General features: G+C 40.6%; 1 protein-coding gene across 1 annotated transcript in view; it reads right to left on the reverse strand.

Moving 5' to 3' along the window:
• The window catches only part of SORCS3 (sortilin related VPS10 domain containing receptor 3), a 631,295-nt gene that overhangs the window by 286,689 nt on the left and 327,389 nt on the right, over positions 1-17,217 (reverse strand). Inside the window, exon 4 of the mRNA XM_066355178.1 lies at positions 2,821-2,979. Coding sequence (XP_066211275.1) covers positions 2,821-2,979 — 159 coding nt within the window. The remainder of the gene's footprint in view (positions 1-2,820; positions 2,980-17,217) is intronic.

Below are 17,217 nucleotides of genomic sequence, written 5' to 3' on the forward strand. Positions count from 1 at the left end.
CCTCAATGCATGCACCTCAGAGGACGCTGCAGCCTGAAATAAGACAATTGTATATCAAGCTCAACCACCCTTACATCTTCATTTGCTGCTGTACAGCATCACTCTCCTTGACTCTAAACCGATAAATTACCCCCAAATAAAGAAGAACTCGTCTGCAACCTGGATGACAGGGTATAGATGTTTTATGTCATCTCTGCAAATGTTGCCAGAGGCATCATCTGCCTCCTCACACCATTTATTTAAAAAGATAGCAGGGTCCTGGTTAGAAACTTTATGGGCCTGATGAACAGTCAGCCACTTTACACAAAAGATGTCAACCAAAAAAAATGTACCTGAGGATTGATCCATCCAGAAATGCGCAGTATGGTTAGGAAAATCTATCAGCACCATGGACACATTTCCAAATATTTTGCTAAGTGCAAAAGCAGCCACCAAGTCTCAAAGTATTTTTGAATGCATTTTATCAATAAGGGTAGGTACCTCGTGAGCAGTGCCCGAGTGTTCTCAGTGCTGTGGTGATGGAGAGAAGGTGTGCTCCTTTGAGGTACACACAAGGCACATTGCATTTGGTCCATCAACCTCTTAGCATGAGATATCTGTTGCTTCTAATCTAGTTTACCTTCGTATAAATAAAAACATGGTTTAGCAGTTATGAGTTTCTTCTAAATTACCATCCAGTTGTTTAACAACATTGAAGTAATATATATGTAATATAATATAAGAATATATATAATATATATATTCTTTTTCCCCCCCAACATAGCTTCAAAATCCCTGGGTATGCTAAGCGTCTAAACTCAGACTACCTGACATTTGGCTAAGTCTTTCATACAATATCCACTTGATGCCATGAAAGAAATGTATTTACAATGGCTTTTGCTCTGCAAATGTCATGTGGGTGTCCTTAGAGGATTGCATTAAGCACCTGACGCCCACCATGAGGCTCCCTTAATGAGAGATATAAAGGTTATGTTGAAATTATTGTTTAAAGGTGCTGACAGCACGCATGCATATACACATGCACACACAGACTCACTCACCGCTCACTCACATTGGTAATCACAGATTCAAATATATACTGAGGAGCAATTATTTCAGGATTTAAGAGAGAGAACAAAGAGAAGAAGCTGTTCAACCCAGGTTATTCTGTGGATCTCTCTATGCAAGACAGGGCTTGGACTTTCCTATTTCCTTTCATTGATTGTTTTCAACAACATTATTACATAAGAGTTTGCCATTAAGCATGTAGTAAGGTTCTGGAGATGGCAAGAAATACAAAGAAGAAACATCTAAAGTCCATTGTTTTAACTATAGTTTGGTCACCTATAGAGGGTTCATTACCATAACTTTTTATGCACTCATCTACTAATTCAGCCACTTATCAACTCTTTACTGAGTAGCAGGCACCATGCTAGGATCTGGAGCTATAACAGTGAGTAAATGTGAGACAGTTCTTCTTCCTAGAGTTTTGACCTAGTAAGAAATGCAATCGGTCCAAAAGTCACATAAGTTATTGTAAAATCCCAACCATGACAGGTGCTATGAAAGGGTATCAATGTTCCTTCTCACTGTGCTATGAGAAAGAACACCAGGGGGTCATCACTTTGTCAGGGAGTTTAGGGTAGACATCATGAGGAAGTGATAGTAGATTTGAGATCTGACAGCGATGAGGTTTACTTTAGGAAAGAAGGTTCCAGGCCCAGGAAATGGAGCAAGAAAGACAGCTGGGGTGAGAGGCTGCAAAAAAACATGCAAGGGGAAGTAACCACAGTGAGTCAGGAGAGAGGGGGAACCAGACCAAGTAGGTGCTGATAGAGCCTACTAAGGACTGTGGTCTTCCTTCTGTGAGCAATGAGAAAATACTAAAAACGTTTTAACAGAGGCAGGAAATCAGAAGATACAGTGTTCAAGTAATAGTACAAACACACTGGAAGAGGCTCTGGAAATACCAGTAATTCAAATGACAGATGTAACCTGTCGTTGAATGGCAGTGGTAATAGAAGTACATGAAATCAAGAGATATTTGAAGATAAGACCTGATGAGGGGTTAAAGATGCTGGGTTAGGCCGACAAGGAAGTATTATGGATGTCTCCTAAATTTATGACTTTTGCATTTACATGGATACGATTAGGAAACACTGGAAGAGAATCAGCTATGTTGGGGGAAATAAGAAGTTCATGTTGACTCAAGAGGTTTCTGAGACTTGTAACAGACAAGGTCAAGTACACATACAAGAATATATAGATAAGGAACTCAAAGAGGAGGACTTACCGGGCCACTGTATCGTACATGTGCTTTTAGAAAATAATGCAGCTGACATGGTTGAAACTTTGCTTTCTTCACTAAACTCAGAACAATGGTATATTCAAGTTTTATCAAATAGAGGCACCACGATGTGATAGAATACACCCTAGACTTGCAAAATGCCAATGTACATTCAAACTGTGGTCCCTCCAGCTGCTGGCTGGGTGCGTTTGAACATCTCTGTTTACTATAGTCACTAAAAAGGTATTATGATTCACATTTCTTATTTATTTCATGGAGTTGTCTTAAAGGTCAAATGAATAAAGTTATGGAGAAAACCATCTTGAACCTGTGAGATAATAAAGATCATTGCCAATAAATAAAAGACACCTGCCTGCATATTTGGATACTAAAGAGCAAGTAGGAAGATTAGTTGCTGAAGACAAAATCAACGTACTTGGGATAATGAAATGCTACTGAATCCCCTCTGAAATTTGGATGGAATACACAAGTGCTTTTCACCGAGTGGCACCTGGGTGACAAGATGTGAATGAATGAAAATGGTATTTGTTCACCTTTTGATCCAGACTGTAGGCCAGCACCCAGTCTTCCTGCTTGGGATGGAAGAGCAGACTCTGGATATAGAAGGTGAGCCGGTATTTCTGATAGGTTGCCCCTTCATCTGAGCTGATCAAGATGCTGCTCTCCATTTCAGGATCACTAAGAAGCATAATCTGAAGAAAAAAAAAGAGAGAGGAAAAAATGTAGAATATAGATTTAGTAGAAGAGAATAAATACAAGAAATTAAAGCATAAGTATAAAGTCATCTGTACTTGTATATCACTACACAGAAAGGGGCATCTGGGATCTATATAAAATATTGGTACTTTTTCCCCATGATTTAGCCCTTCATCGCTGAATTGAGCTGAAAAATTGTGCAAGATTAGGTGTGCATACAAATGAGGCTTCATTTTTTGATGAACTGGACTTTCTTTAAGTACTGGAAACACATTCTTCGGGTCCTCTGGCCCCTAACGTTGGGTCATCACACCTCTCTCCCCCTCTTTCCTGCTCAATTCTCCATGTCACTCTACATCAAACTATTGCTTTTATTGCTTTTTTACTCATGAGAAGGATCCCCTTCTAATCTCATTTGTTTTGTTCTTTCTAAATTGTTTTAGTGATTCAATTGATTTAAGAGCTTCATGATCCCTTTGTTCTCAATATTTTTCAAAGCATAGATCCCCAAAGGACTTTGAAGCAAACCTTGCTGCTCAAGAAAGTTTGTCATTCCCAAGCCAAATGGACAGAAGGTTGTAGTGGCAAGACTTTGACACCAGAGAAAACATGCTCAAATCTTCACATTTCTCTGTTCATACTGTGTCCCCCTGGAATGTGACTTAACCTCCAAAGGTGTTGGTTTATATGGCAATAATTGAGTCTGACAATACCCAAGCTGGCTTTGAGCACTTGGTATAATGAATACTCTTGACAAGTGATAGCTATGATTACTATTTACCTTTTGATAATTACTAAAAAGTCCCCTCCAATAGGTGTAATTTGACTTCCATTTATAATAACTCAATGACATTGGTCCCACTAAAGGTGTCATTGCCATTCCAGTATTTAAATCCAATAGTCATGTAGGCATTCAGACCTTTCCTTTTAGTTAAGTTAAACTCCTGTGAATCTTTGAAACCACTGGCAATTCCATTCTTCTTGGGACATTCTCTTCATCGTAATTCCTTGACATCATGTTTGTCTGGTGTTTCTGTTGATCTCTTTTGAATATTCAACTTTATATTATCCTCATAAAAATGACCATTCCTCAACCTCAGCTTTGACCCTCTTTTCTTTTTGCTCAACAGACTGTTTCACAGTGACTTCTTCCACTCTCATTTTTTTTCCCTTCAATCACCATCTTTCTGGAGACAACCCATAAATTAAAGCTCAAACAGAAGTCTTCTTCTCTTAGTTTTGACATGAAAATTTAGCTTCCTGGTGGATTTTTCTATTTGGATGTTCCCCAAACACCCCAAACTCACCATGCCCTACCATGTACCTCATTCCAGCCCTATTATTCCCCCAGTGTTTTCTTCCTGGCTTAGTGAGTGCTTCTACCACCAATTCCCATGAAGCCAAAAGACTGAGATTTATCCTAAACTCTGCTTTTCCACTCATGTCTATAATTTATCTCTACGCCCCGTGTATTTCACCAACTAAATACTCTGAAATCAGATCCATTCTCTCCTTGCCCATTGTGATTGCCGTTGCCCAAAATATGATCATCTCTGTCCTGGATGGCTGCAAACCATCACCAGCCAATCTTACTCTTTCTGCTTTGTCCCCTCCACTTCACTCTGCACACTGTGGTCAGAACAATCTGCCCACACGTAACACAAATCTGATTCTGACATTCTGCTACTCAAAAACACTCAATGGCTTATCACGTATCCTCTCATATTCTCAAATCCCTAAAACTGCCTGGCATAATCTGTCTCCTGTTTATGGCTCTGGCTGCATCCAGCTCAACCCGAACACCTTTAAGTTCCCAACGTTTACTGAGGGACTGGATAAGCAAATGAGCTTATTTTCTCTCACAGTTTTTCTTGTCTTTGACTAAAGTGCCACCAGATGTCCAGATGACTTCTATGCACGGTCTGAATCATGGGACCCAAAGTACAAGATAAAGCCAAAAAATAAATATTTCTATACCTTTTAAAATAAAACTATTAAATCGAAGGATTGTTAAAATGTTAGCATAGAATATATTAGTATAATAAACTAATCTTTAAAACAAACTCAATCCCTTTAACTGCTAAGACCCATAGTCCTATATTTCTTCTATTCCTTTCACAGCTTCCAAAACCAGCTTACTTTCTATTTCTCAAATATTTGCTTTGGTTTTATTGAAATATTACTAGTTATCAGCAAATTTTAAGGAAATGAATGCATAATGTTTTTCATTCATGTCTAAATAATCCAGGACAGCGATCTTCAACCTTTTTTCATCTCATGGCACACTGAGAGATATATTCTATTTTTTGCCAATCTGACAAAAGAAAATAGGTGAAATTTTGATTCATTCCTACCAGATGGCTATTGTTGTGCTGGCCATTGTCATTTTTTTATTTGACAATTTAAGGAAAAAAAGGTAAACACTCCTGACTAAATAGTCAGGTACTACATGTTTGAAAAATCCTTGCAGCACCCCCCGTGTGCCACGGCACAGCGGTAAAATTGCTGATCCAGGGGAAGCGCTCTCAGACAGGTTATTCAGAGATGGAATAACTCTCCCCTCCCCTAGCACTGTGATGGGGTGGGAATAACTGGGAAAGGCACCCCGGCCGCTCTCGAGGAATCCTCAGAGGATGCATTCACGCTCCGTGCAGAGTTGGAGAGGACAGATGCGCCGGGTGAGAATGTGCTATCCATGATCACCTTCTCTTGCTTCACACCATGCACTGAGGGGTTGCATAACAGGCAATGGAATAATTTTTCCCTGGGTGCAGAGAAGTTAAACTCCTTATTTCATGCAGGTATAAAGAAGATGCATGCCCATGATTTTAATTAAGAGATAAGACCAACGTTATAAACAAGTTTTATTTTATATGCTATGACTTACAATATAATGAATAAGGTTACTGTCAAGTAGCTACTACAATGTCTCCTTTTCCTCCAGCCTTGTTTCTTTCTATACATACACACACATACATACATACACACACACACACACACACACACACACACACACACTTGCATACATAAGCACAGTGGTCTGCACACAAATGCCTCAGCCATGCATGCACACATGCTTACACAGACACCGATGTGGCGTGTATGTGCAAGTGAGCACAGAAGTGAATTTATGTATAAGGCACATTGACATGGTGTGCTGGTTTTCGGGAGCTTTGGCTGGCATGAGCACGTTTTTATTGCAATTTTTCCCTGACATTCTCATCAGAAATCCTTTTATATGCTCTGATATCACTGGCAGTGTCTATATTCAATCCTCATTTCCAAGAAGAATAAAAGCAAGGGGAACAGCAGCCTACATGTGCTGATTTCTAAAGCGGTGGGCACTTTACTGGGTATTCTATCAAAACCGTGCGTGCATCACGTGAACTCTCATTACCTGCATTTCCAGAGAAGGAAAATGAGGCTCAGAGGAGAAAAGCAATTGGACTTTGACCTTGTCTGATCAACTCAGATATAATTACCTTCCCCCACACACACCAGCACTCTACCAGACCTTGAAATCAGATCTTTACTAAGGGATAGTAGAAGTCGGAGAAGCAGGTCATCATCACTTTAGTTAGTATCTCCAAAAGGAAAAAAAAAGCAGGTGCATAAAAGTCCATTTCTGGCCCTGGCCAGTTGGCTCAGCGGTAGAGCGTCGGCCTGGCGTGCGGGGGACCCGGGTTCGATTCCCGGCCAGGGCACATAGGAGAAGCGCCCATTTGCTTCTCCACCCCCCTCCTTCCTCTCTGTCTCTCCCTTCCCCTCCCGCAGCCAAGGCTCCATTGGAGCAAAGATGGCCCGGGCACTGGGGATGGCTCCTTGGCCTCTGCCCCAGGCGCTAGAGTGGCTCTGGTTGTGGCAGAGCGACCCCCGGAGGGGCAGAGCATCGCCCCCTGGTGGGCAGAGCGTCGCCCCTGGTGGGCATGCTGGGTGGATCCCGGTCAGGCGCATGCGGGAGTCTGTCTGACTGTCTCTCCCCATTTCCAGCTTCAGAAAAATACAAAAAAAAAAAGTCCATTTCTTTCTCTGACACATACATACCCATGGCCAAGAGGATATAAAAAATAAATTAAAGAAATAAGAACAACAAAAAAAACCCACACACAAAAAGTAATGTTAATGTCAAAAAAAAGAGAAGGAAGAGGAGGAGACCACAATATTAAAATAAATAAGGGAACAAATGTCTCATCAGAAGTTGTTGCCAGATAAAATATGTGTAATGTATATTAATATACTACTGACATAAAGAAAACCATCCCCTGTCCACCCACATTTCTATCATTTTTTTGTTGTTGTTGTTTCTTCTTTTTTTTTTTTGTGACAGAGACAGAGACAGAGAGGGAGACAGAGAGAGGGACAGCTAGGGACAGACAGGAAGGAAAAGAGAAGCATCAGTTCTTTACTGCGACACCTTAGTTGTTCATTGATTGCTTTCTCATATGTGCCTTGACGGGGGGGGGGGGGAGGCTACAACAGAACAAGTGACCCCTTGCTCAAGCCAATGACCTTAGGCTTCAAGCCAGCGACCTTTGGGCTCAAGCCAGTGATCATGGGGTCATGTCTATGATCCTATGCTTAAGCTAGCAACCCCACGCTCAAGCTGGTGAGCCCACACTCCAGCTGGACCATGCTCAAGCCAACAACCTCAGGTTTTGAACCTGGGTCCTCCGCATCCCAGTCCGACACTCTATCCACTGCGCCACCACCTGGTCAGGCCACATTTCTATCATCAAACACGAATACCTAAGAGGGCAGAGCAGATAAACAGTGAGTGAAGCACCTGAAGCCAGACGAGGAGTGGTGAGGACTGTTCTAGAATGGGAAGCGACCACCTTTCCTCTAAAATATTTCAAATGGAAATTAAAAAAAAAATGTGTCCAGATTAAATGTCAGTGGACTGAATTTGTGAAGTAGTGTGACTCCTGTTAACATTATAATCACTTGTTTCTACAAAAACAAAAACATTTACAACCTTTGCCCCTCAATTTTTAATCCCAGATATAGAGACATAGAGCCCGAGGGGATGCCTGTGAGCGCCGCATTCATGAGATTCCAACAATATGAACAGGAAAGAGGTCCCACTGGAGACTTATTTTTTGCTTTGTTTTTCTTTGCTTCATTTTCTTTTGATTCTTTACCCAGCTTTTCCCTGACATAAAACCTGCAGTGGGTGTCTGCATGTGCCGGGAGAGGAGTATTCCAAATTTGGTTTAGCAGTTATTAGTGCTATGGACTGTGAACAGGTGCCTTGAGTTCAAATCCTCAGTCTGCTATTTTATGTGTAAATGTGAGGACATTATTCAATGTTCCCAATCTGTTATCTTATCTATTAAAAAAGCAGATAACATTCATATCTAATTCACAAGGCTATTGAGATAATTAAATAAGACAATGATTAAAAGAGCTTAGTACAGACCCATAGCTTCTAAATAAACATGAACCTTTATCCTCAAATCACCCAGGATAAGAGCACAACTATAATCAGAAGCAATGTCCAGCCAGTTGGAGACAAACAGAAGTGATTGGGGATTATTTGCCTCCCACTTTGCTCCCATCATTTCTGAGCTTTGGGAATAAAAAAGGAGGGGATGAGGAAAATGGGGAGTAACTGTTCAATGGGTATGATAAAATAGGGATGACAGACCCAAAATGAAGTCACCTGTGGTAAGGCCCAATGTCAGCAAACCAAGATAATAACTACCCTAATGACAGCTTCTACCTTCCCCAGAAATGTAACCTTTCACCAACCAACCTAGAATTTCCTGGTCAGCAGTAGGAGGAAGTCCTGACAGACCCCGTCCATTCCCCTTAAGAGGGTGACCCGGCCTGGAAAAATGCATTCGGTGCACATCACTTCCTTCGTTCACCCCTCCGCCTTACAACTCTCTGCCTTTGAAAACCTCTCTACTTGCTAGATAGGAAGCTGCCGGTTCATGAATCGTTTAATAAAGCTAACTGTATTGTTAAAATGTATTCATTTAGATTTTTATTATTTAACTGTATAAAGCTTCAGTCATGTAAGATGATGAAGTACCAGTGATCTGCTGTACAATATTCTTCTTATCATTAACAGTACTGTGGGGAACAATTGGAGGAGCTTGCTTGATAAGAGGGTAGATGTTCCATTATGTGATTTTTTTTTTTACCATACTTAAAAAAATTAAAGGGTAGAGGAAAAAAACCTACATTTTACATTTATTTGGCATACATTTTACACCCCCTGATAATAATTTAAAAAATATTCTGTTAACAAACATCAACACTGCCAAAATGAACACCAATCAGTAGGTAATTGAGTCAATTTGCTAAATACAATTGCCACTTTGAATGACAACTCTCATCTCTTCTGTGGGAGGCTCCAACCCATGAAGCAACCAAACACACCACAGCCTCAGGAGTGAGGACCTCAGACACTCAGTCTCTGTGTTTGGCATTCATGATACATGAGCTGTCTGTACCTCACATCCAAGATGGATGACTTTTAGAGTTTACCAATATACAGGTGGTGCAATGATGTTTTCCTTTCTTTCTTTCCTTTCTTTCTTACTCTTTTCTTCCTTCCTTTCTTTCTTTCTTTCTTTCTTTCTTTCTTTCTTTCTTTCTTTCTTTCTTTCTTTCTTTCTTTCTTTCTTTCTTTCTTTCTTTCTTTCTTTTTTACCTGCAATGCTTTTTGCAGGAAATTCCTGGGACAGTTGAATAACAGTGGCCCTAATTTTAATGGTGTATTGCAAATTGCAAAAGACAAGACTCAGACAGGGGAATGTGCTAAGTCAACTTACAACTTCAAAAGCCTGTAAGTTTATCTGTGTCTAAACCAGTGAAAATTGGTATTGGAAATGTCAAAATTCTCCCCAGAAATCTTTTCAGAATGTACTCTTCCCTGTGGCTGTGAGTCATACACTATCATTGGTGAACACATGACTTTATTCAATTCTCGTCCTCTCTTTCTCTCCTGTGTACAATTTATAAAATGGGTGTGACTAAAGGTTTCTCAATTCCTAACTCTGCCAGAGATCTCAGAAATGCAAAGAAAACAAATTCTAGTCCAATGCTTTGAAGACAATCTCAGGAAAGTAGTAAGTAGCCTTCCTCTGAACCAAAAAAGAGAAATACTGCCTGACCAGGCAGTGGCGCAGTAAATAGAGCACCAGACTGGGACACGGAGGACTCAGGTTCGAAACCTCAAGGTCACAGGCTTGAGTGCTGGCTCACCTGGTTTGAGCAAGGCTCACCAGTTTGAGCCCAAGGTTGCTGGCTTGAACAAGAGGTCACTTGCTCTACTGTAACCCCTTGGTCAAAGCACATATGGGAAAGCAATCAATGAATAGTTAAGGTGCTGCAAGGAAGAATTGATGCTTCTCATCTCTCTCCCTTCCTATCTGTCTGTCCCTGTCTGTCTGTCCCTGTCTGTCTCTGTCACACAAAAAAAAGAAAAGAAAGAGAAATACTATGATTTATTATACAATCAAGTCTTTTTTTTTTTATTATTATTATTTTTTTTTTTCATTTTTCTGAAGCTGGAAACAGGGAGAGACAGTCAGACAGACTCCCGCATGCGCCCGACCTGGGATCCACCCGGCACGCCCACCAGGGGCTACGCTCTGCCCACCAGGGGGCGATGCTCTGCCCATCCTGGGCGTCGCCATGTTGCGACCAGAGCCACTCTAGCACCTGGGGCAGAGGCCACAGAGCCATCCCCAGCGCCCGGGCCATCTTTGCTCCAATGGAGCCTTGGCTGCAGGAGGGGAAGAGAGAGACAGAGAGGAAAGCGCGGCGGAGGGGTGGAGAAGCAAATGGGCGCTTCTCCTGTGTGCCCTGGCCGGGAATCGAACACGGGTCCTCCGCACGCTAGGCCGACGCTCTACCGCTGAGCCAACCGGCCAGGGCACAATCAAGTCTTAATGGGAGACCCTTAGGACAGCTTGTACTCAATAAGAAATACAATAATATCAATACAAGCTCACAAAGAAGAGAGATAGTCTTTAGGCTGACCCCTGAACCTACTGACATAATTGATATGGTGAATATTGACCTAACACACAAACAGATCCTGTTATAGATCAGGCTTTTAATCATAACATAACAATATATCAGTATCCATCATCTCACCTCCTATCTATCTATTTATCTATATATCAATATCTAACATCTCCTCTTATAACAATGATACTCAACAGGTTAAGGGAAGGGGTTGCCTCCAGGGGACATTTACCAATGAATGGAAATATTTTAATTGTCACAACTAGGGGTAGGGAGGAGTTATTGGCATCTAGTGGATAGAACATATAATGCACAGGACAGCCTCCCACAATTATTCAACACAAAATGTCAATGGTGCTGCCGTTGAGAAACCTTGTCATAATACATATACATATACGTTACATATATATATAAATATATACATACACATATACATATACATAATCTTATGGGGGAAATATATAAATTATATATACACTTTACAGATAGGACATCAATGTATATTTATGGCTATATGCATGTTTCTTTTGCCTATACCATTTATACATACCATTCTCTTTCCCAATGTTAGAATCCCCACCCTTCCACCTTTCTGTCCTTCAGAATTTAACCTAAGCATCATCAACAAAGCAAAAATCATAAAGCCAATCAAAAGAAAATTAAATAGCACAAAACAAGAACTGAGCCATAACAAAAAATAGGCAAAGGAGTTGAATGTCTATTTTTCCAAATATATATATAAATGGCCAAAAGGCACATAAAACATGCTTAATATCACTAATCATTAGGGAAATACAAATAAAAATCACAAATAAGACATCACCTCATATCCACCAGGATGTAAAAACAGACTATAATAGGTGTTGGCAAGGATGTAGAGAATTAGAACCTTGTACCTTGTTGGTGGGAATGCAAAATGATTCAGCTGCTATGGAAAACAGTATGGCAGTTCCTCAAAAAATTAAAAATAAAATTACATATAATGCAGCATTTTTTTCTAAGTATATAGCCAAGAGAACTGAAAGCAGGGCCTCAAAGTAATACCTGTACACTCGTGTTTGTAAGTGTTATCACAATAACCAAAAGGTAGAAGAAACCCCCGTGTGCATTGATAGAGGAATGGATAAGAAAAGTGGTGCATACATACAATAGAAACTTAATCAGTCTTTAGGAGTAAGGAACTTCTGGCACATGCTCCAACATGGATGGAGTGTAAGGACATTGTGTCATTGTGTCAAATAAAATAAGCCAATCACAAAACAAAATACTATATGATTTCTACTTATATGCGGTAATTAGAGGAGTCAAATTCATAGGGACCCAAAGTAGAATGGTGGGTGCCAGGGGCTGGGGGAAAGGGAAATTATTAGTGGCTGTTTAATGGGTGTAGGCTCTATGTTCTACAAGATGGAAAGAGTTCTGAAATTCAGGAAAGGCCTCATTGAGGAGGCAACATTTAAAAAACGGTTGTAGAAGTCCGGTGAGCTAGAACAGAGAGAAAGGGGTGGAGCATTCTTAATGGAGTCAGCAGGTGAGACAAGCACCCAGGCTTTACCCCAAGTGATGTGGAAAGCCTTAGGCTTTGAGCGAGGCACTGAAAGGCTATGGCTTGCATTTTGATCCTTCCATTCTGGCTGCCACTATGGTGGAACAGAGCATTATGGGAGGTGGGGGATGCAGGTATAGAATCAGAGAGACCAGTTCAAAGCCACTGCAAAGATCCAGATGGGAGAGGCTGGTGGCCTGGGCTCGGATGAAGTGCCAAGGTACTGAAATAGGTCTATGTCTGGGTATATTTTAAAGTGAAAGTCAAAAGGGTCCACTTACAGGTTAGATGTGGGGTGCTGGAGAAACTGAGGAGACCCATTAAGAATTTTATACCTACACATTCATCTCAGTGTTGCTTAAGATAATTAAAAATTGTAAATACATCAAATTGTCTAATAGTTTTTTGTCTGAACAACTGGGAAAATTGAGCATTTAGGAGACAGGAAATCACATAGCAGAGGCAGGTTGGGGCTTTAAAAATAAGGAATTTGGGTTTTAAAAGTCCAGATGCCTCATAGATATCCAAAAGGGAATGTTAAGTAGACAGACAATAGATGTACTAAGTTCATTTTCCAGATAGCGGGCTTACCTGCAGCTAAGAACTCAGAAGACATCAGTGCTTCGATAGCATTTGAAGCTGTGGATCGGGAGATCACCAGGACAGCAAACAGAGATTGGAAAGAGCCTGAAGAACTAGGCTCTACTATACTGTTTCAGGTTCAGGTTCAAAGAGATGAGGAGGGACCAGGGAGAAGGAGGACAACTGTAGTATCCTCCAAACCTAAACATCAAGGAAAGAAAGTGTATCCGGGAAGAGAATGTCCAATGTGTCAAATGCCACCAACAGTTAAGTAAGATGAGTCCTGAGAACTGGCCGTTGAATTTAGCAACGTGGAGAAGGTCGGTGGTCAGTGCAAAGGCAATGGAGTGAAGTGTGCAGACGGCACTGATACAAGTATAAGTTGGCATGACTGTTCTGGAAAGCAATGTGGCACTATGGAACAAAATCTTATAAATATTTATATTTTTGACCCTGTAATTTCTCTTCTAGGATTCTGTCCAAAGAAACCATCAGGGACTCGATAAAAGGTTTATCCACCTGTATGTTCATCTCAGTGTTATTTATAATAATAAAAAATTGGAAACAGCCCAAATAGTTGATAGAATGATTAAATACAGTAGGCTAACTCTATTCAATGGAATATTATGCCTCCATTAAGTATGAATTCAAATCATTTTATGACACATGAAAAATAATCATATGTTTAAACTGTGCATAAAAAGCAGGCTAAAAACACAGGAAGCATAATCTCCATTTAATTAAAAATTGTTTATATTTTATGTCTGTCTTTATACCCAAGTAAACTCACTCCATGTTAACAGAAGTTGTTACTGTGTGGCAAGATCATGAAAAAATGTTCTTTTTCCCTTTATATTTTTCTATTTCTTTCTAAATATTCTGTAAATCTGCAAGGAGAAGATAATACTCTTTTTTTTTTTTTTTTTTTTTTTTGGTGACAGAGACAGAGAGAGGGTCAGATAGGGGCAGACAGTAAGGGAGAGAAAGGAGAAGCATCAATTTTTCGTTGTGGTACCTTAGTTGTTCATTGATTGCTTTCTCATACATGCGTTGACCAGGGGCTACAGCAGAGCCAGTGATCCCTTGCTCAAGCCAGCCACCTCAGGGTTTCAAAACCGGGTCCTCTGTGTCTCAGTCCGACGCTCTATTTACGGTACCACCACCTGGTGGGCCAGATTTACCTTTATAATATTTTTTTCTCTCTTTCTCTGTCTCCAAACACACAGCCACAGTTTCCCATTACCCCTTTCAAGACTGTCAATAAGATGATGCTAACCTGTTGCCTGCCCTTGGAACAACTGAGAAGCTAGATAGATATCTGTCCATGTGAGCACTGTGCTGCAACTATGGCAGGTGTGGCTTAAAGGTAGGGCAGTGAGGAGACCGCAGTGTAGACAGCAGCAAGAGCACCTCCCAACTCGGAAAGTGGTTGACTGACCTTCGCCGTGGAGTAGAAATCTCTGGCACTCTGCCCCTGCCCTGCTCCAAACCATGTGGCCCCTTTCACACTGCCTGATGGATCTCTCCCAGCCCAGCTCTGAACGTACCATTTCCCTTCCACCAGAAACTCCACCCCTCAACCTGGCATAGTAACCAAGCCTGGCTCCTCAGTGAGGGCTCTCGTGTTGTTCTTAGACTTGACGTCTCAAACACAACCATATGCTCTTGCCAAGCATTCCCTATAAGTTTTTTCAAATCACTGGGCTTATGCCAACATTCTTATCTTTGCTAATGCTCCTGTCCTGACTAGAAAGTCCAGCCTCCTCCCTGCCCAGACTTTTCTTTAAGGCCCATTTAAATTCTCTACCTTCCATGAGGGCTCCGAAGTGCTCTAACAGAACAATCTCTGCCTTTTACCAGCAATGTGGTAACACAAATTTAATATAATTTGATATGATATGATTCTGAAATGTTTAAGATATTTTAAAATTTATAAATATTAGTTCTGCTTTTGTGTGTGTGTATGTGTGTGTGTGTGTGTGTGTTTTTCACTTGTCTTCATCTCACTTTGTACCTAGATGTCAAATTCCTTAAAGGCAGAGGACGTCAGGGACATCACATCCTCTGGTCTCCTTTGCCAGCCTCCATGAAACACATGCTCAATAAACATCTGCTACATGGATGAGTGAAGGTTGCTCAAGGGTTTCTAGCTTTGCTTGTCCAAATATTCAGTGGCTTACCAGTGCCTGGCCAAAGGAGCTAGGTTCATCTCAGTGGGAACATTTGGCAGAACCTTTATTTGAAGCATCACCCCATGGTAGCCCAGACATCACATGCCCCACAGATGGTAATTGTCACTTAAGTCAGTAGCCTCTGTGCCTCCTCCAGTTCTCTTTTATAAAAGTCTAACAGAGATAAATTTAATAAATTGATAGCCATATTATTTTTCAGCAAGATATTTATTTCCAGTATTTTTTAGAAAGCAAGTCTAATCCTACCGGAGAAGGAAAAAGAAGTGCCACATTTTTTAGAAAAATGAAATATATGGGTCAATAATCTTTGACAAGGAGCCAAAAACACACAATAGAGAAAAGAAAGCCTCTTCAATAAGTGGTGCTGGGAAAATTGGAGAGTCACGTGCAAAAAGAGGAAAGTTGACTACAGTTCGTTTCCTTGCACAAAAATTAATTCAAAATGGATCAAAGACCTAAATATAAGACCTGAAATAATAAATTACGTAGAAGAAAACATAGGTACTAAACTCATGGACCTTGGCCATAGAAATGTTTTATGAATTGGACCCCAATGACAAGGGAAGTAAAGGCAAAAATAAATGAATGAGACTATATCCAACTAAAAAGCTTCTGCACAGAAAAAGAAACCAAAAAAACAAAAAGGCAGCCAACCACATGGGAGTTGATATTCACAAACAACAGCTCTGGTAAAGGGTTACTCTCTAAAATATTTAGAGAACTCACAAAGCTCAACAAACAAGCAATCAATCCAATTAAAAAATGAGGAGAGAACCAGAACAGACACTTCTCCCATGAAGACATACAAATAACAAATAGATATACAAAAGCTGCTCCTCTTTGCTAGCCATTAAAGAAATGTAAATCAAAACTATACAATGAGATACCCCCTCACACCTGTTAAATTGGCTATTATCAACAAAACATGTAATTACAAGTGTTGGAGAGGCTGTGGAAGAAAAGGAACACCCTTCACTGCTGGTGGGGATGTAAACAGTATAACCATTATGGAAGACAGTGGTGGAGGTTCCTCAAAATATTAAGAAAAGAATTATAGCCTAACCAGGCAGTGGTGCATTAGATAGAGCTTTGGACTGGGACACGGAGGACCCAGGTTTGAAATCCCAAAGTCACCAGCTTGATCATGGGCTCATCAGGCTTGATTGCAGGCTTACCAGCTAGAGTGCAAGGTCACTGGATTGAGTGTGGGAACATAGACATTACCCCATGGTTGCTGGCTTGAGCCCAAAAGTCACTGGCTTGAAGCCCAAGGTCGCTGGCTTGAGCAAGGGGTCATTGGCTCAGCTGGAATCCCCCCACCCCATCAAGGCACATATGAGAAAGCCATCAATGAACAATGTAGGTGCCGCAACAAAGAATTGATGCTTCTTATCTCTTTCCCTTCCTGTCTGTCTGTCCCTCTCTGTATCTCTCTGTCTCTGTCATAAAAAAAGGAATAGAATTACCATATGGCCCAGCAATCCCTTTACTGGGTATCTAACCCAAAAACTCAGCAACAATGATATGTAAAGACACATGCACCCTCATGTTCATTGCATTATTATTCACAGTATCCAAGACATGAAAACAGCCAAAGTGTCCCTTGATAGAGAATTAGATAAAGAAGATGTAGTATATGCATATAGTAGAATACTATTCAGCCATAAGAAATGATGACATATTGCCATTTACAACATGGACAGACCTTGAGAATGTTATGCTTAGTGAAATAAGTGAATCAGAAAAAGCTAAGAAGTATATGATTTCCCATATAAGTGGGATACAAAACTGAGACTTATGAACACAGATAAAAGTAAAGTTGTTACCCAGGGGAGAGTAAATGAGAAATACATGGTGATAGGAAATTATTTGACTTTGGGTGATAGGCACACAATGCAATTGACAGTTCCAACACTATGGAGATGTTTACC

Source organism: Saccopteryx leptura, chromosome 13 (assembly GCF_036850995.1).
Source record: "Saccopteryx leptura isolate mSacLep1 chromosome 13, mSacLep1_pri_phased_curated, whole genome shotgun sequence".
NCBI lineage: Eukaryota > Metazoa > Chordata > Mammalia > Chiroptera > Emballonuridae > Saccopteryx > Saccopteryx leptura.